General features: G+C 32.1%; 1 protein-coding gene across 1 annotated transcript in view; it reads left to right on the plus strand.

Annotated features, from left to right (window-relative positions):
- LOC136035055 (rac GTPase-activating protein 1-like) overlaps positions 1-25,063 on the plus strand; it is a 171,331-nt gene that overhangs the window by 93,859 nt on the left and 52,409 nt on the right. Inside the window, exons 2-4 of the mRNA XM_065716652.1 lie at positions 6,070-6,221; positions 11,732-11,912; positions 23,843-23,938. Of these exons, the coding sequence (XP_065572724.1) occupies positions 6,070-6,221; positions 11,732-11,912; positions 23,843-23,938 (429 nt within the window). The remainder of the gene's footprint in view (positions 1-6,069; positions 6,222-11,731; positions 11,913-23,842; positions 23,939-25,063) is intronic.

The raw sequence follows: 25,063 nt of genomic DNA on the forward strand, positions 1-25,063 counted from the left end.
TGTATTGATGGTACGACCAATTTGGTTCCAGTGGTAAGACATGTAGGGGACTTGTGAGTAATAATCGGCTGTGAGGCTATACCCATGCAACGTAGATCTAGTTATTATTGAGAGCGGTATATGTAAAAGACGATTTTTTTAAGGTTACTTAACCTTTCAGAAAAGGCCTAAAAAAAATATGTATTATGGAAGAAATATAGGAAGTTATGAGAAACATGTTAAGAATCACCAACGTTGTACAAGGCCATATCCAAGGGGTTTAGGGGGGTTTGAGACCCCTCCCCCTCGAAATGTTTGTCTGGCCCCTAGAAACGTAACAAAAATGAATATAAAAAGCTGATGAATTTTTTAAAGTTTTTACCCCCCCCCCAAAAAAAAAAAACATGGATACGTTCTTGAAATTGTATATATTTGCCTGCCAGGATTATGGATTTTTCACTATAAGTCGTAGAACCATTCCCACTGGCACATCTTAAGACTCAACGGTATGTAAAATTAAAATTATGGAGCAAATTTCGTCTATAACTTACGAAGTACTAAACAGAGTATATTTTTTATCAATTAGCGTAATTAATTAGCATATATTAATTAGTATTTTGTGTTTCATAATTTTATGTTTTGGAAAGTCAATATAGCAGAAAGATGAAATTCCTGGGTGGTTGGTTAATAAATTTTGAAATAAATTAATGGACCCGTCCTAGAAAGCCTTTCACGCTTGATTAGAGCCAGTTTTGCCAGAAGGTCAGAAAACATAAACCAGAGCCTTGGAAAAATAAGCCAGAGCCTTTTTTAAACACAAGCCAAATAAGCCAGACAATATTTTGCCCCCAAAAGCAAAAACAATAGCACTATAACTCAAAAATTTACCGCGAGTCACCATCAAAATAAGTCAGTCCGGCGGGAAATAAGCCAATATAGCAATACTGATCAGAGTAAAAAAGGGAAAGTAAAAAAGAACGCACTCAGACCAAAACTGAAAAAGAAAAATGATCTTTCCAGTGAAGACTGACGCTAATTTCTCATTGGGCTCCTCACCTGACGAATTACAAATCTGTTATACTGTTGGTAGTGACATGAAGAAGAGGAAGGAAATAGGAACATACAGCTAAATAAATACTATGCTGTGCATACTATACCAAACGTGATAAACAAGGCGGGTATATCCTAAGGGTCTTTGATTTTACCAACGAAAATCTTGTCAGTATAAAATATCTTTGTCGTTTGAGCCTAGCTGACTATTCATAAAACTTAAGAGAAAAAAGAAGACAGTGACAAAGTCAAAGAAGACTGTGTCTTTGCCGGACCATTGAATGTTTCTAGAGCTGGTCCGTTCACTCTACCGTCATTCCAAATTCGACATGTCATCAGCCTGTACAAGAAGCACCCTAGTTGCTTCTAGGGAACGAATAGAAATATCGTTAGAATAGAAATATCCATTTCTATTCGACATTTTTAATAGTTGACTAGTTTGCTTGTGATGATTTTAAGCGATGATTATGATGGTTCTATGAATTTGACGTAAGCTATAGTGCAAAAGGTTATACTTAACGAAATGTAACTAAGCCACTTATACCGAAAATTACATACGGAGTATGAAAGAGACTTTAATCTAAAATAATGGCAATATTGCGTAAAAAAATGTTAGTTTTTTAATTTTTTTGTTTTGTGTATATGATAAACCACAACTGAACAGAACACATACTAGTTAATTAATGAAAACCGTCTTCTGTTCGATTCAATCTTCTGGCCTTTCCGTGAATTTGCAAAAATAAGTTGTATAAGGGGCGTGCCAGGGAAATAAAAATATAGCTGTTAGGCTTTATTCGTACAAATTAACTACACAAGCAATAATTTATAATGCTAATAAATATATAAACTTTTGCTAGCCGAGCTGCTATAGGAGCCACAAAAACAATCCAATTATCCAAAATTTCCACCTCTACTCACCTCATATCAAAAAAAGCTAAGACAAAGAATTAATTAAAACTCATAATTTGACTATATATTTCTCTTAACTTTACTTAACGATGGGTTTTTAAGGATCCGTTCTAGCACTTAGAATGAATTCTAGATCGAAAAATTCGTTTCAATAAACATTCTTTATGTTTTTTTTATGGGTGTTTATTCTTCACAGCCATTGGTGAAAAAAGTGCTGCTCATAATATACATAAATATACATAATACTCATATACATATACATATATGTATATTATATATGTATATATATATATATATATATATATATATATATATATATATATATATATATATATATATATATATATATATATATATATATATATATATATATATATATATATATATATATATATATATATATTGAAGTGGCTTTGCGCCACCCCAACACCTAGTTGGTGGGGCGCTTCGCGCCCCCCAAGCCCCCCCCGCGCGTGTAAGTCGTTACGCGCGATATTAGTTACGCGCCATTGTAGTTGTGTCCCTGTGTCCCACCTGTGAATATATATATATATATATATATATATATATATATATATATATCTATCTCTCTCTCTCTCTCTCTCTCTCTCTCTCTATATATATATATATATATATATATATATATATATATATATATATATATATATATATATATATATATATATATATATATATATATATATATATATATATATATATATATATATATATATATATATATATATATATATATATTGGAGTGGCTTTGCGCCACCCCAACACCTAGTTGGTGGGGCGCTTCGCGCCCCCCAAGCCCCCCCCGCGCGTGTAAGTCGTTACGCGCGATATTAGTTACGCGCCATTGTAGTTGTGTCCCTGTGTCCCACCTGTGAATATATATATATATATATATATATATATATATATCTATATATCTATCTATCTCTCTCTCTCTCTCTCTCTCTCTATATATATATATATATATATATATATATATATATATATATATATATATATATATATATATATATATATATATATATATATATATATATATATATATATATATATTGCATATAAATAGATTGTCAGGTTTACTGACTCTTGAACATGCAACATATAATTGTCCATGGGAAAACAATCCGTATTCAGATCTATACCTCATTATTCTAATGATGTGTCCCTGTGTCTCGGTCGTCATTTATATTCCCTGTGTCCCGGTCGTAATTTGTGTCCCAGTGTCCCAGTTTGTAATTTCTCTTTTAGTGTCCCGGTCGTCATTTATATTCCTTGTGTCCCGGTGTCCTGGTCGTCATTTGTGTCCCGGTGTCCCGGTCTGTAATTTCTATTCGAACAATCCCTGTGTCCCGGTCGTCATTTATATATCCCGCCTGTGCCCCCGGCGTCCCCGTTGTAGTTGTGTCCCTGTGTCTTGGTCGTCATTTATATTCTCTGTGTCCCGGTCGTGATTTGTGTCCGGGTGTCCCAGTCTGTAATTTCTCTTTGAGGTTCCCGGTCGTCATTTATATTCCCTGTGTCCCGGTATGTAATTTCATCAGTTGAAAAACATGACGTCAGTCGACACACAAACATGACGTCAGTCGACACACACACAGACAACTTATTTTTATATATATAGATATTATATATTATACTAGCTGTTGGGGTGGCGCTTCGCGCCACCCCAACACCTAGTTGGTGGGGGCGCTTCGCGCCCCCCCCAAGCCCCCCCGCGCGCGTAAGTTGTTACGCGCCATATTAGTTACGCGCCATTGTAGTTGTGTCCCTATGTCCCACCTGTGAATCGACCATTCCCTGAGTCGCCATCGTCATTTATATATCCCCCTGTGCACCCCGGCGTCCCCTTTGTAGTTATGTCCCTGTGTCCCGGTCGTCGTCATTTATACTCCCTGTGTCCCGGTGCTTTGTTGATTGCTAATCGAACATTCCTTTTGTCCCGGTCGCTTTCTCTTTGAGTGTCGTCATTTATTTAGATTGTTTCTCCTTTATTTTTCAGTTTTTTTCCTTTTTTTAGTTTTTTTTCTTTTTTAGTTCTTTTAGTTTTTACCTTTTTTATTTTTTTTTAGTTTTTTTCTTTTTACTTTTTTTTTTAGTTTTTATCTTTTTTATTTTTTTTTATTTTTATTCTTAATTTTATTAGTTTTCTTTTTCTCTTCTATTTTTCAGTTTTTTTCCTTTTTTTTAAGTTTTTTTTTAGTTTTTAGTTTTTTTAGTTTTTTTTCCTTTTTTTTCTTTTTAGTTTTTTATTGGTTTTTACCTTTTTTTTTTAGCTTTTTTAGTTTTTTTCGTTTTTTCTCTTTACTTTTTTTTTAGTTTTTATCTTTTTTATTTTTTTTTTATTTTATTCTTAATTTTATTCATTTATATATCCCCCTGTGCACCCCGGCGTCCCCTTTGTAGTTATGTCCCTGTGTCCCGGTCGTCGTCATTTATACTCCCTGTGTCCCGGTGCTTTGTTGATTGCTAATCGAACATTCCTTTTGTCCCGGTCGCTTTCTCTTTGAGTGTCGTCATTTATTTAGATTGTTTCTCCTTTATTTTTCAGTTTTTTTTTCTTTTTTTAGTTTTTTTTCTTTTTTAGTTCTTTTAGTTTTTACCTTTTTTAGTTTTTTTTAGTTTTTTAGATGAAATTTTTTTTTAGTTTTTTTCCTTTTTTTCTTTTTAGTTTTTTATTGGTTTTTACCTTTTTTTAGCTTTTTTAGTTTTTTTCGTTTTTTCTTTTTACTTTTTTTTTTAGTTTTTATCTTTTTTATTTTTTTTATTTTTATTCTTAATTTTATTAGTTTTCTTTTTCTCTTCTATTTTTCAGTTTTTTCCTTTTTTTTAAGTTTTTTTTTTAGTTTTTAGTTTTTTTAGTTTTTTTTTTCCTTTTTTTCTTTTTAGTTTTTTATTGGTTTTTACCTTTTTTTTAGCTTTTTTAGTTTTTTTCGTTTTTTCTTTTTACTTTTTTTTTTAGTTTTCATCTTTTTTATTTTTTTTTATTTTATTCTTAATTTTATTAGTTTTCTTTTTCTCTTCTATTTTTCAGTTTTTTCCTTTTTTTAAGTTTTTTTTTTAGTTTTTAGTTTTTTTAGTTTTTTAGTTTTTTTATTTTTTTTAGTTTTTTAGCTTTTTTATTTTTTTTATTAGTTTTTAGTTTTTTTGTAGTTTTTGCTTTTTTTTAGTTTTTTCAGTTTTTTTTTTTAGTTTTTAGTTTTTTACCTTTTTTGTGGATCGTCACCTGATCCACAGATCCACAGATCCACAGACAGACAGACAGCTTATTTTTATATATTTTTTATTTTTTTTTATTTTATTCTTAATTTTATTAGTTTTCTTTTTCTCTTCTATTTTTCAGTTTTTTCCTTTTTTTAAGTTTTTTTTTTAGTTTTTAGTTTTTTTAGTTACTTAGTTTTTTTAGTTTTTTAGCTTTTTTATTTTTTTTATTAGTTTTTAGTTTTTTTTGTAGTTTTTGCCTTTTTTTAGTTTTTTCAGCAAAAATGATGGCAACTAATTTCATGACGTCAGCCGAAACATGACGTCACCTGATCCATCCACAGATCCACACACAGACAACTTATTTTTATAGAAGATATATATATATATATATATATATATATATATATATATATATATATATATATATTATATTATATATAAGTATATATATTATATGTATATATATATATATATATATATATATATATATATATATATATATATATATATATATATATATATATATATATATATATATATATATATATATATATATATATATATATATACATATATACGTATATATGTATGTATAATACATATACATATATACACATATACACATATACATAATACTCAAAGATAAGACTTTTTCTTTTGTGGTAACAAGTCGGGGTGTTGGGTGCCATGTGTCGAAAGATTCTCAATTTCTTATATTTAATTTTTTTTATCTTTTCAATTCTGTGTTTCTATATCATCAATTTTGCTTGTAACACAAATGAAAGACTTGTCTTTTCGGAGTAGAGTAAAAAGTGGGTGCCACTCTTGAAGCATGCTTATCCACTTAGGCCAAGGACAAAGAAAGTAATATAGTGGTAATTATAAAGTGGTAATTTAGTAGTATTTTTGCAGCCTCTTTCTTGGATGAAGTTAGTTTCGACAGAACTGAAGAAGATCTGGACTTTTCCCCGCCAAGAGCCTCACGACAATGGAAGAAACGTAAGAGTGGAGACAGAGATGGCTCTGCCTCGAAGAAACGTCGTTCAAAAAGCAGAACAAGAAAGGTAAAAATAAAATTTTACAACAAGCTATTGCTCACATCTAGTGTGGTTTTTAGGTGCAAATGTGTTGCTGTTGTTGTTGGTGGTGCTTTTAAGCGGATTGCCGTTTTGCAGGTCATTTCTTTCTCACTGTCATACTATGGGAATACTAACTGACAGCTCAAGACCACTTTTGGGTAATTAAGACAGTCTAGACACTCTTTTATTTCTCTATGACTACATATGTAACATTTTAATTAAACGTTTACGGAAACTCAGTTAGAATCTTCCACATATAGTCATATATCGCATAAGAAATGATAAGGCTTTATTTTTCTAAAACAATTCTTTGGAGGAAAATGGCCAAACTTACGGTTCTAACCGGTTCTTTTAGTCTGCATTTTGATTTATAACATTCAACACTCAAGAGTCTATTGGTGGTCTTTTTTTTTAATTTCGTATCCAAATGCTCTTGGGATGTTTTTCCTTTTTCTCATCCTAAAAGTTCAAAAACAGCATTACTACCTGGGAAGCAGTTACCCACTGTTATTTATTCTTTTATTTTAATCCCGCTCCACTCTTCTCAGTGCTAGTTATCTCTTTAAAATTACAAAATTAAAAGTTTTATTTTGACCGCACCTATATTGACAAACAAACAAATTGAAAAATTCAATATATATATATATATATATATATATATATATATATATATATATATATATATATATATATATATATATATAACATATATGTTTATATATATATATATATATATATATATATATATATATATATATATATATATATATATATATATATATATATATATATATAAATATATATATATATATATATATATATATATATATTATGTATCTGATTTAGATGCTTTTCTGATTTAGTTTTGAAGCATTCTACAATCAATTACCCGAATAAAACATCCGCCTAGCCGTTTAGCAGCGTTCCATTCCGTCTTAGAGGGGGGAGGTACTCTATATATGCTGGTATCAGGCTCACAAAAATTCAGCTACATCACATTTGCTTTCACTCCAAAGTTTCACTGTTTACCTTCAGTTCCCTTTCTCCCAATTTGCCCACTAAATACCCTCAATTTCACAAGTGAATGCCTTGTCTTTACATCATCGTACATAACAATGTTCTAAAAATCACTCAACTTTTTTTTATTTCCAATCTTTACTTTCCGTTTGAATCATTCTAATAACTTTTTGAAATTCAAAAACATCAAAATTTAGTTTTAAAATACAAAAATATAGGTCTTGTTAAAATGTAAATTATAGAAAGTAAGCCAGTTTAAGTAAATTGCTTAATGAATAAAGATAATTTCAATGAGCATGAACTACAATTCTGGCACGAGGAATGGATTTCAGTAGAATCAGTGGGGAGATATACAGGACGTTTGAAGAGGGGGGTATCTTCTTAATGGTAGGTTTAGTTAAGGAGAATTTCAGATGGTTCACCTTAACCCATGGGAACGTTGTCCTACTGCGATAAGGAGAAAGTATCGGGGTAGTTAGGGGTATATACTGGCCTATTTTTCTATTTGACATTTGGATCTCTCAAACCTTTGGAGTAAGGTCTTACACAAAGGAGGTTCTAGTCTAGACAAGTATTCCTAAACCTTATTTTTAAACCTTCAAAACAAATTGTATGTCTCAAGAAAGTTAAGCACAATCTAAATCATATCTCTTCATCATAGTTAGGAGTTCTTGCTAGCTTGTTGTTGTCACCCTCAGCGCCCCCCATTTAGAAACCCGATTTGGTCTACTAATATGAAGACTAGTGTAAATAGAAAAACTGCAGGTCTTTTGGATAAGATGTCTCCAGTGCGGGGGAAAAGGTTTCATGAAACTAATAAAACCAAAGATGTTGCGAAACGGAAAAATAAGGTGAAAACCGCAGGAAAAAAAAAAAGAATAAATGTGAAAATAAGGTTGGGGAGCCCAGATTCAGAAACTCTGGTGAAACTAATATGAAACAATATAAATAGGAAAACTGCAGGTCTTTTGAAGAAGATGTCCCCAGTGCAGGGGAAAAGTTTTCAGGAAACTAATAAAACCAAGGATTTTGCGCTAATGAAAAAAAAGGCGAAAGCCACAGGAAAAACATAAAGAACAAATGTGAAAATAAGATCGGGGAGCGCAGATTAAGAAACCCTGGTGAAATTAATAACTAACTCTGACGTAAATAACTTCCCCAAGCCTGGAAAATTCCCCTGAACCCTCAAAGGTGCGATGGTACGGATTTAAGCTTATTTGTTTACAAGGAAGACGCCAGGAAATTTTGCAGGGGGGGATTTTCTAATGAATGGGTGTGATGCTAATAGATTAAAGCGCTTCAAATATTTAATAGGTAATAATATCTTTATTAAATTGAAAATGACTTGGTTTTCGTTATAGAAGACAATGGAGGAGGGGGGGGGGGGGTCGAATTCACAGACTTCTAGGTCTCAAAGTGAGGAGTTTTTGTTGTCTTCTTTCCCCCCAGGAGGTTTATTGCCTTCCCCCTGGACTCTTATTAATGGTGCCCAGGAGCAAATCTCCAGCATTTTTATTGGAGGGGGGAGAAGGCGAGAGGGGTCCATATCCGGATAGTCAAGGGGTATGGGATATATAATTATTTTTTTTCTACATTATTGAAGGACTACACCACATATATATATATATATATATATAGATATATATATATATATATATATATATATATATATATATATATATATATCGTCCAGATTTATTTATTACATTTACATGTAATCCATCTTGGGACGAGATACAGCTGCTTTTACATCCTGGACAATCACCGGTTCATAGACATGACATTACGGCCCGAGCATTCCGCCAAAAGTTGAAATCAGTGATAGATTTCATAGGAAAACTTAAAGTGTTTGGGTCAGTGCGCTACTGGTTGTACTCAGTGGAATGGCAAAAGCGAGGATTGCCACACGCAAATATACTAATCTGGCTATATGATAAAATTGCTTCTAATGTAATTGATGTGATTTCTGCTGAGATATCTGATGTCGATGTCGATAGGGGCTCACATGAAATTGTGGTAAAAATATGATACAGGGACCTTGCGGTGCACTGACTCAAAAATCACCATGCATGGACAGAGGAAGGTGCACAAAGCAATATCCTCGACTTTTAGTACCCAACACAATTACCGGCAATGATGGCTACACTTTATATAGAAGAAGGTCTACCGAAGATGGCGGTAACCGCGTAACCGTGACATCAAAGTAGATAACCAGTGGGTTGTTCCATATTCACCTTTATTATCAAAAACTTATAACGCGCGCATAAACGTGGAATACTGCCGTAAAGGCAATCAAATACATATGCAAATACGTCAACAAAGGCAGCGACATGGCAGTTTTTGACTTCCAGTATGAAATCAGTAATATCGGTGAAGTCGTACAATATCAGGCTGGAAGATACATAAGCAGTAATGAAGCTGTGTGGCGAATTCTTTCATTTCCGATACGTGAACGAAGTCCAGCTATTGTTCACTTAGCGGTACATCTACAGAATGGTCAAGGTGTTATTTTTTCGGATGCCAACGTGCAACAAAGAGCCCTGAATCCACAGGCTACAACGTTAACTGCTTTCTTCGCGTTATGTCAAAATGATCTTTTGCAAAAAGACTGCTGTATTCTGAAGTGCCTACGTATTGCACGTGGATTGCTAATAAGAAATCATTTGAACGTCGAAAACAGGGTGAGTCAGTCGACGGCCAACGTAACATCTTCAAAGAAACCACGATAGGAAGACTCTACACTATTCACCCCCAATCAAGATGAATGCTTCTGTCTCCGCCTGCTTTTGGCGAATGTACCTGGCCCGACGTCCTTTGAGCATTTGAGAACTGTAAACGGGACTATACATGACACTTACCGTAGTGCATGCCAAGCTCTCAATTTATTGAAGAACAATCAACACTGGGATAACTGCATCAATGACGCGTACAACACATCAACTCCAAGTCAAATTCGTGCATTGTTTGCTATCATATTGACAACTTGCTCTCCTTCAACTCCTACAGAATTATGGGAGAAGTACAAATCGCAAATGGCCGATCATATACTCCACCGAATACGGTTAGAGAGGTCAGATATGATCTTGGATTTTACAACAAAAATTTATAACTGCACTTTAGTTATGATTGAAGATTTGTGCTTATGTATGGCAAACAAACTTCTCAAGCATTTGGGAATACCTTCATCTAATCATACTGCTGCTATTTCTACATGTGTAGAATTGGATCATGAACAAAGTTACAACACGAATGATCTATTGTTGTATGTACAAACAAATATTTCTAAGTTAACATCTGAACAAAAAGGCATTTATGATCAGATAATACATTGTGTAGATAACAACGTTGGAGAAATCTTCTTTTTGGATGCGCCTGGAGATACTGGTAAAACGTTTGTTATAAAATTGATTCTGGCATCAATTCGATCAAAAAATGACAAAGCGTTGGCAATTGCGTCGTCCGGAATAGCCGCAACGTTGCTGGAATGAACTGCTCATTCCGCTTTGAAATTGCCTCTGAATATGCAATCTACAGAAACTCCCACGTGCAACATTTTCAAATCATCTGGGATGGGTAAAGTATTGCAGCAATGCAAACTTATTGTTTGGGACGAATGTACAATGGCGCACAAAAAATCGCTCGAGGCTCTCGAGCGATCATTGCAAGATTTGGGAGGAAATTCCAAACCCTTTGGCAGCACATTAATATTGCTTGTGGGAGATTTCTGGCAAACATTACCTGTTATTCCTAGATCGACACCTGCGGATGAAACAAATGCTTGCCTGAAAAATTCTAATTTATGGGCACACGTAAAGACATTAAAATTAACTATAAATATGCGTGTCCGATTGCAAAACGATCACTCTGTTAAAATATTTTCAGAACTGTTACAATCTGTTGCTGGGGCGCGAAAAAAAAATTATGACACCCCACGTGTTTCTGGCGCGCCACATGTTGCTGTGGCGCACAGTTCCACAGTAACGCGTGGCAGGGGTCAGCTATTGTCTGCGGTTTGAAGGCAAGATACAATGAGAATTCATATGTAGAAGCCTGCTGTGTGCCGAGTGCCTGGACCTGGCGTCAAATATTTCCGGTGCCTGAGCAATAATTTTGATGTTTTAATTCAAACTAGAGAAATATCTGAAAATACCTGCCGCATGCCGAGTGCCGGGGCCAGGACCGCAGTATGAAAAGACAGCAAATTGTCTGCGGGTAGAAGACAAGTGACAATGAGAATCCATTCATAGAAGCTAGTAGATATCGTTGTTAGAAATTGGTTGTTAGAATTGGTTTGCTTTTGCAATCAAATATCGTTGAAAAGGTACCGTGAAAAGACAGCAATAAAGCTAAGGTTGGTCCACAAGACTTCCATGTTTATTTTTAATGGCTCCTTTTCACTTAACGGATTAACGTCCGGGTAGAAAAGGGGTTTCTCGTATTATTTCTTCGAATTAAATATCTGTTTGAATCTCTTACAGTCTCATGAACACATTTTGGAGAATCAGGATGCCAGTCATATAGTTAGTGTCACTACCGTATCAGTACCAAGAGAGGGGCCAGTTACTGCAACTGCTCAGCTTGAAGCAATGAATCGCGAAAACCGACGACGAAGCAAAAGTGAACCTCGGGATGTTTTGAAACCTACCGCGCCTCCTCTAGGTATGGATCCTTTCACAAAATTTTTCTAGTCGTTAGTTTCTTTTTAGTATTTGTTACGCATTATGCGTCTTCTAGGCTCTTAATTTTTAAATGAATTTTAAAATGAATACAGCGCTCTATGCTACTGTATTCTTAATCTTTAGTCAAGAACCCTTTTTAATATCAAGCAGCACATAGTTATAAAAACTAAGTTAGCAAATTTACAATTTCATGTTTTCAAGTTCATTTTTAGAACTAAATAGTCTTTTGACCTTTCTACAAAATTTTTGACACTTGGCAGTATTTTATAACGCTTTTCGTCCATGAAAATTCAACCATTAGCAAATTAGCAATTTGCTCATTTCCAAAGACAGCTATACCTTTAAAGGAAACCTTTAAAGCCTCTGAAGCTGTCTGGTGCAATTGCTTTAGCTTTTTTTGGCTGATTTTTCAGTGACGTTTCTTCTTTCTAAATTTTGTATTTCCTACTACTAAAGACTGTACAGCTGCAAATGGAGGGGCTTTAAATTTTGAGACGGCCATTTATTGTCGTATAAACTTCACAAAGAACTCAATCGATTGAAAATTTAAAGGGCTATTGCCCTTTTTAATAGTCAAAAGTAATTGGAAGGCAACTAACCCCCCTCCCACGCCCATGATTTCCTCAAACACATCTAATCAAAATTATATATATATATATATATTATATATATATATATATATATATATATATATATATATATATATATATATATATATATATATATATATATATATATATATATATATATATATATATATATATATATATATATATATATATATATATATATATATATATATATATGTATATATACATATATGTAAAAATACATATATATATATATATATATATATATATATATATATATATATATATATATATATATATATATAGGACGGCTGATCGTATAAACTTCGAGGGGGGGGGCTATTGGATCGGTAATCAAAAGTCCTAGTACCCTTTTTAAGATTCAGAGTGATCGGAGGGAGGATACCCCCCCCCACTCCTTATATTCTCCCGAAATGGAATCTGATAGAAATTATGAGATGGCCATTTGCTGTCTTAGAAACTTCGGAAAGAGTTCATTCGATTGGAAATTGAAAGGGCTTGTGCCCTTTTTAATTGTCGAAAGTAATTGAAGGGCAACTAACCCCGATCCCACACCCACCATTTCCCCAAACCCATCCAATCCCAATTTTTGGATAGCCATTTAATTCAACGTAATTGAAAGGTCTGGAAATCATGTCTTTGATGATGACATCCCTCCCAGAGCCCTTAGGGCAACGGTTGTAAGTTATTCCCTGGGGGCATATAAGACATATATATATATATAGAAAGAATGATTGTGTAACCTTTGCACGGTCACATTGGATTTTTAATCGGAAGCTCTAGTGCTCTATTTAAGATTCAGAGGGATCGGAGGGTGGATACCCCTCCCCCACAACTCTTATTTTCCCGAAATGCATCTGATTTTAATTTTGAGATGGCCGTTTGTTGTCGTAGAAACTTCGAAAATAGCTCATTCGATTGGACATTGAAAGGTCCGGAAATTATTTCTTTGAGGATGGCAGCCCCCCTCAAAGCTCTCAGGGCAAGGGTTGTAAGTTATGTCCTGGGGGTATACAAGGTATATATAGAAAGAGTGATCGTATAAAATTCAGAGGGTGCTCATTGTTGCCGTAGAAACTTCGAAAACAGCTCATTCGATTGGAAATTGAAAGGGCTAGTGCCCTTTTTAGCAGTCGAAAAAGAGTGGAGGGCAACTAACCCCCCTCCCACGCCCATCATTTCCCCAAACATATCCAATAAATATTTTCAGACAACCATTTTTTCAACGTAATTGAAAGGTCGGAAATTATTTCCTTAAGGATGGCAACCCCCCCCCCCCCTCAAAGCTCTCAGGGCAAGGGTTGTAAGTTATGTCCTGGGGGCATACAAGGTGTATACAGAAAGAGTGATCGTATAGAATTCGGAGGGTGCTCATTGGATTCGTAATTCGTAATCAGAAGTTCTAGTGGTCTTTTTAAGACTCAGAGTGATCGAAGGTTGGATACCCCCCACCACACCTCGTATTTTCCCGAAATGTATCTGATTGAAATTTTGAGATGACCATTTTTTGTCGTAGAAACCTCAAAAACAGCACATACGATTGGAAATTGAAAGGGTCAGTGTCCTCTTTATTAGTAGAAAGTGATTGGAGGTCAACTAACCTCCCTCCCTTGCCCATGATTTCCTCTAACACATCCAATCAAAATTTGGAGATAGCCATTCTGTTCAACGTAATTAAAAGGACCGGAAATTATGTCTTTGAGGCTGACACCCCTCCCCCCCCCCACAGCCCTAAGGGCAAAGTAAGTTATGCCCTCGGGGCATATAAGGTATATATAGAAAGGGTGATCGTATAAACTTCGGAGGGGGCTCGTTGGACTGGTAATAAGAAGTTCTAGTATCTTTTTTAAGATTCAGAGTGATCTGAGGGTTGATAACTCTTACCCTTAAAGGCTTCGTATTTTCCCGTAATTCATGCAATAGAAATTCTGATATGGCCATTTGTTTCTTAGAAATCATGAAAATAGCTAATTTCACGCTCACCCAATCTCCCAATAGTTAGATATGATTTTAGGTGCAACCAATTTGCATTTATAAGCCTAAGTTTCTCCTAATTTAGATTTGGAAAATTATGTTTCTCCAAATATTTTCTAGTTTTAAAGTTAGATATTCAGAAACATCTATAGTACCAGTAATAGCTGATTTCATGCTTCCTTAATCTTCCAATAGTTAGATGTGATTTTAGGTGCGACCAAGTTGCATTTATGTGCCTAAGTTTCTCCAAATCCCGTAAAGGTTGTACTAACCAATCTTTGAGACATTCCCTTTCACCTGTAAAACATATACGATAGTAATGTCAATCATGAGCATTTAGGAAGGCTGGTCTCACCCCCTCCGCGTCTTGCGCATGCCGATTAACACTTATGCCTTTTGTATTTTTTCTTGTCCTTAAAAGGTATGTGGTTTTCTCAAAGAAACCCATCCTGTGATACGGTAAATTATAAATTTTTATTCCAATGAAGGCCCTCCCATACAAGGAACTATAAAAATATGAATCACTATTTTAAGCACGAAACTTCGAAGGGTCGGTTCTTTCTTCAACTTTTTTCTCATACTTCTAGGATTCCTTGTGAAAGCCTAAGTAAATTTCAAAGCCAGTATTTTGATGGTTGGTACTCCCTCTACAATAAAATCCTGTGGTGTTTGTATTTATGCAAAGTGTTCCCTATTTCAAAGCAATTCTAAGGGGACGTCAAGTTACAAAAAAAAATAATTGAGCAGATCATATCTTCATTGATGGTCTGAGGAAAGGGCGCTTTTTTAATAAATAGACTATAATATTAAAAGATATATAAAATCGGTGTCTAGTATATATTTTTAAATTCTTCTTTTTTTTTCTTTTATCCTGTGGTGTTTGGTCCATACTGACTTATTGTGGATGTATATCCTTTCCTCGCTTTCTTCTCATGTATAGGAAACAAATATGTTAACTTCATGTATTTCTTCTTCTTTTTTCTTTTTCTTCTTCTTTTCTTTCTTTTTACCCTGTGGTATTTGGTCCATACTGAGGTAACTCCTTTCCTCGTTTCCTTCTCATTTCTAGAAAACAAATCTGTTAACTTCATATATTTCTTCTTCTTTTCTTTTCTTTATCCTGTGGTGTTTGGTCCATACTGAGTTGTTGTGGATGTAACTCATTTTCTCGTTTCCTTTTCATTTCTAGAAAACAAATCTGTTACCGTCATATATTTCTCACATAGTTTTCCTACATTTCCTTTCACTATTCTAACTTTTCTAACCTTTAATTATTCATATAAAGTTCCAATTAAAAAAAACCTTCCTACTGCTATCAAATACATTACCTCTGTGCTTTTTTAAAATAAGTAAATGAAAGAAAAATGGCCGTGCCAACCTGTCCTAATTAGCAATAGGCTGAACGCTAAATGTCAAAGGTGAAACTAAACCTTCTTAAGAAAAACTTCAGAAAAAGTAACAGCAGACGCTCTTTTATGATAAACGGGTGAATTAAGCAGTAATGTTAATAACTGCATTAAGTTTTAATTATCCAGTCTCAGAGAGCTGAAATAATATGAATTAAAAAAAGATATTATGAAAAGTCAAATGACGACGTGGAATCGTTTCAGGAGCCCACAAAATTTATTTAATTCTATGTTTGTTCCTTCGAAAGCCACTCTTTTCACAGTTTTTGTTATAACAATGAGTTATAATAGGTTATAATATCTATATATATAAAAATAAGTTGTCTGTGTGTGGATCTGTGGATCTGTGGATCAGGTGACGTCACCTGAAAAAACTGGATCAGGTGACAAAACTGAAAACTGAAAAAACTAAAAAAAGGCAAAAACTACAAAAAAAACTAAAAACTAATAAAAAAAATAAAAAAGCTAAAAAACTAAAAAAACTAAAAAAAGGCAAAAACTACAAAAAAAACTAAAAACTAATAAAAAAGCTAAAAAACTAAAAAAACTAAAAAAAGGCAAAAACTACAAAAAAAACTAAAAACTAATAAAAAAATAAAAAAGCTAAAAAACTAAAAAAACTAAAAACACTAAAAAAAGGTAAAAAACTAAAAAAACTAAAAACTAAAAAAACCTAAAAAAAAGGAAAAAACTGAAAAATAAGCTAAAATAAAGGTAAAAACCAATAAAAAACTAAAAAAAACTGAAAAAACTAAAAAAAGGCAAAAACTACAAAAAAAAACTAAAAACTAATAAAAAAAGTAAAAAAACTAAAAAACTAAAAAAACTAAAAAAAAACTAAAAAAAAGGTAAAAAACTAAAAAAAATAAAAAATAAAAAAAAACTAAAAAAAAGGAAAAAACTGAAAAATAAGCTAAAATAAAGGTAAAAACCAATAAAAAACTAAAAAGAAAAAAAGGAAAAAACTAAAAAAAATTTTCATCTAAAAAACTAAAAAAAACTAAAAAAGGTAAAAACTAAAAGAACTAAAAAAGAAAAAAATAAATGACGACACTCAAAGAGAAAGCGACCAGGACAAAAGGAATGTTCGATTAGCAATCAACAAAGCACCGGGACACAGGGAGTATAAATGACGACCAGGACATAAGTAAAAAAAAAAACTAACTAAACTAAAAAGAAGGTAAAAACTACAAAAAAACTAAAAAGAAAAAAAACTAAAAAAAGGCAAAAACTACAAAAAAACTAAAAACTAATAAAAAAGCTAAAAAACTAAAAAAACTAAAAAAAGGCAAAAACTACAAAAAAAACTAAAAACTAATAAAAAAAGTAAAAAAGCTAAAAAACTAAAAAAACTAAAAAAAGGTAAAAAACTAAAAAAAATAAAAAATAAAAAAAACTAAAAAAAAGGAAAAAACTGAAAAATAAGCTAAAATAAAGGTAAAAACCAATAAAAAACTAAAAAGAAAAAAAGGAAAAAACTAAAAAAAATTTTCATCTAAAAAACTAAAAAAACTAAAAAAGGTAAAAACTAAAAGAACTAAAAAAGAAAAAAATAAATGACGACACTCAAAGAGAAAGCGACCAGGACAAAAGGAATGTTCGATTAGCAATCAACAAAGCACCGGGACACAGGGAGTATAAATGACGACCAGGACATAAGTAAAAAAAAAAACTAACAAAACTAAAAAGAAGGTAAAAACTACAAAAAAAAAAGAAAAAAAAAACTAAAAACTAATAAAAAAACTAAAAAATCTAAAAATCTAAATAAACTAAAAAAGAAAAAAAAAGGAAAAAAATAAAGGAGAAAAACAAAACTAAAAAACGAATGTATATACAGACCGGGACACCGGGATACAAATGACGACCGGGACACAGGGAATATAAATGACGACCGGGACACAGGGACACAACTACAAGGGCAATCATTAGAATCATGAGGTATAGATCTGAATACAGATTGTTTTCCCATGGACCATTATATGTTGCATGTTCAAGAGTCGGTAAACCTGACAATCTATTTATATGCAAAGACAATGGGACAGCAAAGAATGTTGTATATTCGCAAGTTTTACGTAGTTAAAACCATATATATATATATATATATATATATATATATATATATATACTAGCTGTTGGGGTGGCGCTTCGCGCCACCCCAACACCTAGTTGGTGGGGGCGCTTCGCGAAACCCCCCCAAGCCCCCCCGCGCGCGTAAGTCGTTACGCGCCATATTAGTTACGCGCCATTGTAGTTGTGTCCCTATGTCCCACCTGTGAATATAGATATATATAGATATATATATATATATATATATATATATATATATATATATATATATATATATATATATATATATATATATATATATATATATATATATATATATATATATATATATATATATATATATATATATATATATATATATATATATATATATATATATATATATATATATATATATATATATATATATATATGTTTTTAACTACGTAAAACTTGCGAATATACAACATTCTTTGCTGTCCCATTGTCTGTGCATATAAATAGATTGTCAGGTTTACCGACTCTTGAACATGCAACATATAATGGTCCATGGGAAAACAATCCGTATTCAGATCTATACCTCATGATTCTAATGATTGCCCTTGAGCTTTGTTGATGGTGATTGCTAATCGACCATTCCTCGAGTCGCCATCGTCATTTATATATCCCCCTGTGCACCCCGGCGTCCCCTTTGTAGTTATGTCCCTGTGTCCCGGTCGTCATTTATATTCCCTGTGTCCCGGTCGTCATTTGTGTCCCGGTGTTCCAGTCTGTGATTTCTCTTTGAGTGTCCCGGGCGTCATTTATATTCCTTGTGTCCCGGTGTCCCGGTCGTCATTTATATCCCCCTGTGCCCCCCGGCGTCCCCATTGTAGTTGTGTCCCTGTGTCCCGGTCGTCATTTATATTCCCTGTGTCCCGGTCGTCATTTGTATCCCGGTGTCCCGGTCTGTATATACATTCGTTTTTTAGTTTTGTTTTTCTCCTTTATTTTTTTCCTTTTTTCTTTTTTTTCTTTTTTAGTTTATTTAGATTTTTAGATTTTTTAGTTTTTTTATTAGTTTTTCGTTTTTTTGTAGTTTTTACCATTTTTTTAGTTTTTTTAGTTTTTTTTTTTTTACTTATGTCCTGGTCGTCATTTATACTCCCTGTGTCCCGGTCGTCATTTGTGTCTCGGTGCTTTGTTGATTGCTAATTTATATTATATTTATATTTATATTTTTTATATTTATTAATATTTTTTTAGTTTTCTTTTTCTCTTATTTTTCAGTTTTTTCCTTTTTTTTAGTTTTTTCTTTTTTAGTTTTTAGTTTTTTTTTGGTTTTTTACCTTTTTTTAGTTTTTTTAGTTTTTTAGCTTTTTTAGTTTTTTTATTAGTTTTTAGTTTTTTTTTAGTTTTTGCCTTTTATTAGTTTTTTCAGTTTTTTTTAGTTTTTAGTTTTTTACCTTTTTTTATTTTTTTTTTTAGTTTTTTAGCTTTTTTAGTTTTTTTCTTTTTAGTTTTTTTTGTAGTTTTTACCTTTTTTAGTTTTTTTTCTTCTTTTGTATTAGTGTGAAATAATTCAGACGTCATATGCGGACAAACACGACGTCACTCGACAGACAGACAGACAGACATAACCCACAAACAACTTATTTTTATATATATTTATTCATATTTTTTTAGTTTTCTTTTTCTCTTTTATTTTTCAGTTTTTTCCTTTTTTTTTAGTTTTTTTCTTTTTTAGTTTTTAGTTTTTTTTAGTTTTTTACCTTTTTTTAGTTTTTTTTTAGTTTTTTTAGTTTTTTAGCTTTTTTAGTTTTTTTATTAGTTTTTATTTTTTTTGTAGTTTTTGCCTTTTTTTATTTTTTTTCAGTTTTTTTTAGTTATTAGATTTTTACCTTTTTTTAGTTTTTGTTTAGTTTTTTAGCTTTTTTAGTTTTTTTTTTCTTTTTAGTTTTTTTTTGTAGTTTTTACCTTTTTTAGTTTTTTTCTTCTTTTGTATTAGTGTGAAATAATTCAGACATCATATGCGGACAAACATGACGTCACCTGATCCACACACAGATCCACACACAGACAACTTATTTTTATATATATACTCATTTATATTCCCTGTGTCCCGGTCGTCATTTGTGTCCCGGTGTTCCAGTCTGTGATTTCTCTTTGAGTGTCCCGGGCGTCATTTATATTCCTTGTGTCCCGGTGTCCCGGTCGTCATTTATATCCCCCTGTGCCCCCCGGCGTCCCCATTGTAGTTGTGTCCTTGTGTCCCGGTCGTCATTTATATTCCCTGTGTCCCGGTCGTCATTTGTATCCCGGTGTCCCGGTCTGTATATACATTCGTTTTTTAGTTTTGTTTTTCTCCTTTATTTTTTTCCTTTTTTCTTTTTTTTCTTTTTTAGTTTATTTAGATTTTTAGATTTTTTAGTTTTTTTATTAGTTTTTAGTTTTTTTGTAGTTTTTACCATTTTTTTAGTTTTTTTAGTTTTTTTTTTACTTATGTCCTGGTCGTCATTTATACTCCCTGTGTCCCGGTCGTCATTTGTGTCTCGGTGCTTTGTTGATTGCTAATTTATATTATATTTATATTTATATTTTTTATATTTATTAATATTTTTTTAGTTTTCTTTTTCTCTTATTTTTCAGTTTTTTCCTTTTTTTTAGTTTTTTCTTTTTTAGTTTTTAGTTTTTTTTTGTTTTTTAGCTTTTTTTAGTTTTTTTAGTTTTTTTAGTTTTTTAGCTTTTTTAGTTTTTTTATTAGTTTTTATTTTTTTTTTGTAGTTTTTGCCTTTTTTTTTTATTTTTTTCAGTTTTTTTTAGTTATTAGATTTTTACCTTTTTTTAGTTTTTTTTAGTTTTTTAGCTTTTTCAGTTTTTTTTTCTTTTTATTTTTTTTTGTAGTTTTTACCTTTTTTCGTTTTTTTCTTCTTTTGTATTAGTGTGAAATAATTCAGACGTCATATGCGGACAAACATGACGTCACCTGATCCACACACAGATCCACACACAGACAACTTATTTTTATATATATAGATAGATATATATCTATATATATAAAAATAAGTTGTCTGTGGATCTGTGGATCTGTGGATCAGGTGACGATCCACAAAAAAGGTAAAAAACTAAAAACTAAAAAAAAACTGAAAAAACTAAAAAAAGGCAAAAACTACAAAAAAACTAAAAACTAATAAAAAAAATAAAAAAGCTAAAAAACTAAAAAAACTAAAAAAACTAAAAAAACTAAAAAAACTAAAAAACTAAAAAAACTAAAAACTAAAAAAAAAACTTAAAAAAAGGAAAAAACTGAAAAATAGAAGAGAAAAAGAAAACTAATAAAATTAAGAATAAAATAAAAAAAAATAAAAAAGATAAAAACTAAAAAAAGTAAAAAGAAAAAACGAAAAAAACTAAAAAAGCTAAAAAAAAAGGTAAAAAACCAATAAAAAACTAAAAAGAAAAAAAGGAAAAAAAAACTAAAAACTAAAAAAAAAACTTAAAAAAAGGAAAAAACTGAAAAATAGAAGAGAAAAAGAAAACTAATGAAATTAAGAATAAAAATAAAAAAAATAAAAAAGATAAAAACTAAAAAAAAGTAAAAAGAAAAAACGAAAAAAACTAAAAAAGCTAAAAAAAAGGTAAAAACCAATAAAAAACTAAAAAGAAAAAAAGGAAAAAAACTAAAAAAAATTTTCATCTAAAAAACTAAAAAAAAAACTAAAAAAGGTAAAAACTAAAAGAACTAAAAAAGAAAAAAACTAAAAAAAGGAAAAAAACTGAAAAATAAAGGAGAAACAATCTAAATAAATGACGACACTCAAAGAGAAAGCGACCGAGACAAAAGGAATGTTCGATTAGCAATCAACAAAGCACCGGGACACAGGGAGTATAAATGACGACGACCGGGACACAGGGACATAACTACAAAGGGGACGCCGGGGTGCACAGGGGGATATATAAATGAATAAAATTAAGAATAAAATAAAAAAAAATAAAAAAGATAAAAACTAAAAAAAAAGTAAAAAGAAAAAACGAAAAAAACTAAAAAAGCTAAAAAAAAGGTAAAAACCAATAAAAAACTAAAAAGAAAAAAAGGAAAAAAAAAACTAAAAACTAAAAAAAAAACTTAAAAAAAAGGAAAAAACTGAAAAATAGAAGAGAAAAAGAAAACTAATAAAATTAAGAATAAAAAAAATAAAAAAGATAAAAACTAAAAAAAAAGTAAAAAGAAAAAACGAAAAAAACTAAAAAAGCTAAAAAAAAGGTAAAAACCAATAAAAAACTAAAAAGAAAAAAAGGAAAAAAACTAAAAAAAATTGTTATCTAAAAAACTAAAAAAAACTAAAAAAGGTAAAAACTAAAAGAACTAAAAAAGAAAAAAAACTAAAAAAAGGAAAAAAAACTGAAAAATAAAGGAGAAACAATCTAAATAAATGACGACACTCAAAGAGAAAGCGACCGGGACAAAAGGAATGTTCGATTAGCAATCAACAAAGCACCGGGACACAGGGAGTATAAATGACGACGACCGGGACACAGGGACATAACTACAAAGGGGACGCATATAAATGACGATGGCGACTCAGGGAATGGTCGATTCACAGGTGGGACATAGGGACACAACTACAATGGCGCGTAACTAATATGGCGCGTAACGACTTACGCGCGCGGGGGGGCTTGGGGGGGGGGGGGCACGAAGCGCCCCCACCAACTAGGTGTTGGGGTGGCGCGAAGCGCCACCCCAACAGCTAGTAGGTTATAATAATAGGTTATAATAATTTACAACAATGTAAAGATAGAATCTAATAAAGAGAACAATGGCGCAGAAGCACTTATGCGGTAAAACAGACAAGGCAATAGATAAGCGCCCCCACCAACTAGGTGTTGGGGTGGCGCGAAGTGCCACCCCAACAGCTAGTAGGTTATAATAATAGGTTATAATAATTTACAACAATGTAAAGATAGAATCTAATAAAGAGAACAATGGCGCAGAAGCACTTATGCGGTAAAACAGACAAGGCAATAGATAAGTACACGATTGAACAATATTCGCACCATTCTTGTGTTGGATTTGAAGAAACTCAATAAACTTTAAAGATACGGCTCTGTCAAATGTGACTTACAGGTTAAATATTGACATTCCCGTGACAAATGTGACCATTTTATTTTATGGCTATCATTAGTTTTACGATGATCATGGTTGCAGCGATCATTGCAACATATTAAAGAAATTTAGTTCATAGTAACCGAAAATTTAAAAAAAAGTTTGGAAAAAACTGTCAAGTGAGAAAAAATTGCCATCTGAAGGTAATTCAGGAATGGGAACTATTATTTCGATTAATCTTAATGGTAAATGTTAATTGTGAAAAATAAATATAGGAATTTCGAAAGATGGTCTCAAAGCCCTCGAATATGGTGTGGAATCAAAATTAAAACTGAGCGATTGGAATCCTCATTATCAAAAATCTGATATAAAAAAGTTACACTCTCTATTTTGAACAGCAAGGAAAATCACCTTTTTGCATAGGTAGCACTGGTGTGCCTTCCTTATTTTCAACGCTATCAGGGCACCGAAAAATAATGAGCTGTTTAAGGGCTCGTTTGAACAGAAATTGTTATATCTTCATGTTCATTGTAAGTAACAAAGCATAATTTGAAAAATAAAATAAAATTTTGGGTAAAAATTGCATCTTCATATGGAAGGTGATGAATCGTATTTGAGTGACTCTGCTGCCTTATTTCCAGTCGCTTATTTACCCAGTCGTTTTATTGTCTCCTTTTCTAGTGTTTTTTTTTTTCAAACATCTTTGTTAACTGTCTCTATTAAAAAATTGGCAATTGGCGATTTTTTTAATGGCAAATTGGCAATAAAATATGGCAATTTACGTTTGCAGAAGAGATGTATGACTCTGATTCATCTCGTGCTACACTGCCAAGAACTTACACGCCCACCCTGCGTCGCCGTGCTAGCTCTACATCGACACCTACATGTAAGTTGATTTAAAGATTATTATTAACTAGGAAATGTATATTGGTACTCTTAAGTCCTCAAGGTCATCAGGGTATCCTTGGTATAGTCTTCTTTTTTACGTAGTTCTGGGTTTAGTTGAGGCGAAACTGTATAGAAGTGACTTGAAATACTCGAGTGTTTGAGAAAAGATACAGTTTAATTCTCAAAATAGGCCATTGTCAAACTTTACATTTATCATCCAAAAAAGCAATACAATGCAATAGAGAAATTGAATAAAATATATAATTTGCGAAATGAGCAAAACAATAAAGGTCGTCTAGAAAAAGCAAAATTAGTTTGGAAAAAATACAGAAGCAAGACAAAAAATATTTAATAGATCAAAAGGAGGAGATGACAGGATGGAGGAGCTTTGAAGCTGAAAGACGATTTTGAAGAGGATCAGCCATGGGTCTAACGCTGTGACCAGATAGTTAAAGTTAATTAGTTTGGAAAATATGTGTATGAAAGTATCCAGTTTCATATCTGAAGAGTCTTAGTTTTATGTAAATAACAAAGTGTGCATATATTGCTGAAACTTCATATTTTCCTTTCATTTCATGAAGCTGATCTAAATTAAGGTATTAGCGTTAATGACCGAGGACACTAGTACGCATAGGGCCCGCCTTAGGTCTATGCATACCGGATACCCATGATGTTCGCCGATTTTTCTTGTGGTTGTTTCAAAATTATTAAGTTTGGTGGGCTATACCACATTTCTGTCAGTGTTTTCACATTGAATCGTATGAGTAAATGAGCAAAGATAATTAGATTAATTTAACGACACTTTTCGCCAACAAAAATTCAAACACTGACGTCTCCTTCTCCAGGGATAGACCCAGTGTCTTCTACTTCCTTGCAGTGTAAGTAGAACCCAGCGGGATACATTGTGGGGGCGTGTCCTTTGTTGTTATAGATCAAATTGATCTTGTTGGCCTAGTGGATTTCGAGGATTTTCTTTAGGCAAGTCTTCTCGAAACTAAACGGTTCTTTTCCTATATTTTTCAATCAGGCTCTATGAATCGTATCCGTGCTTACGGACAGGGGACGTCACTTCTAAATAAATGTAGCTGGGCGAAACATGGCACCTGAACATGCTATTTGCAAC

This window comes from Artemia franciscana, chromosome 13, assembly GCF_032884065.1.
Source record: "Artemia franciscana chromosome 13, ASM3288406v1, whole genome shotgun sequence".
Lineage (NCBI taxonomy): Eukaryota > Metazoa > Arthropoda > Branchiopoda > Anostraca > Artemiidae > Artemia > Artemia franciscana.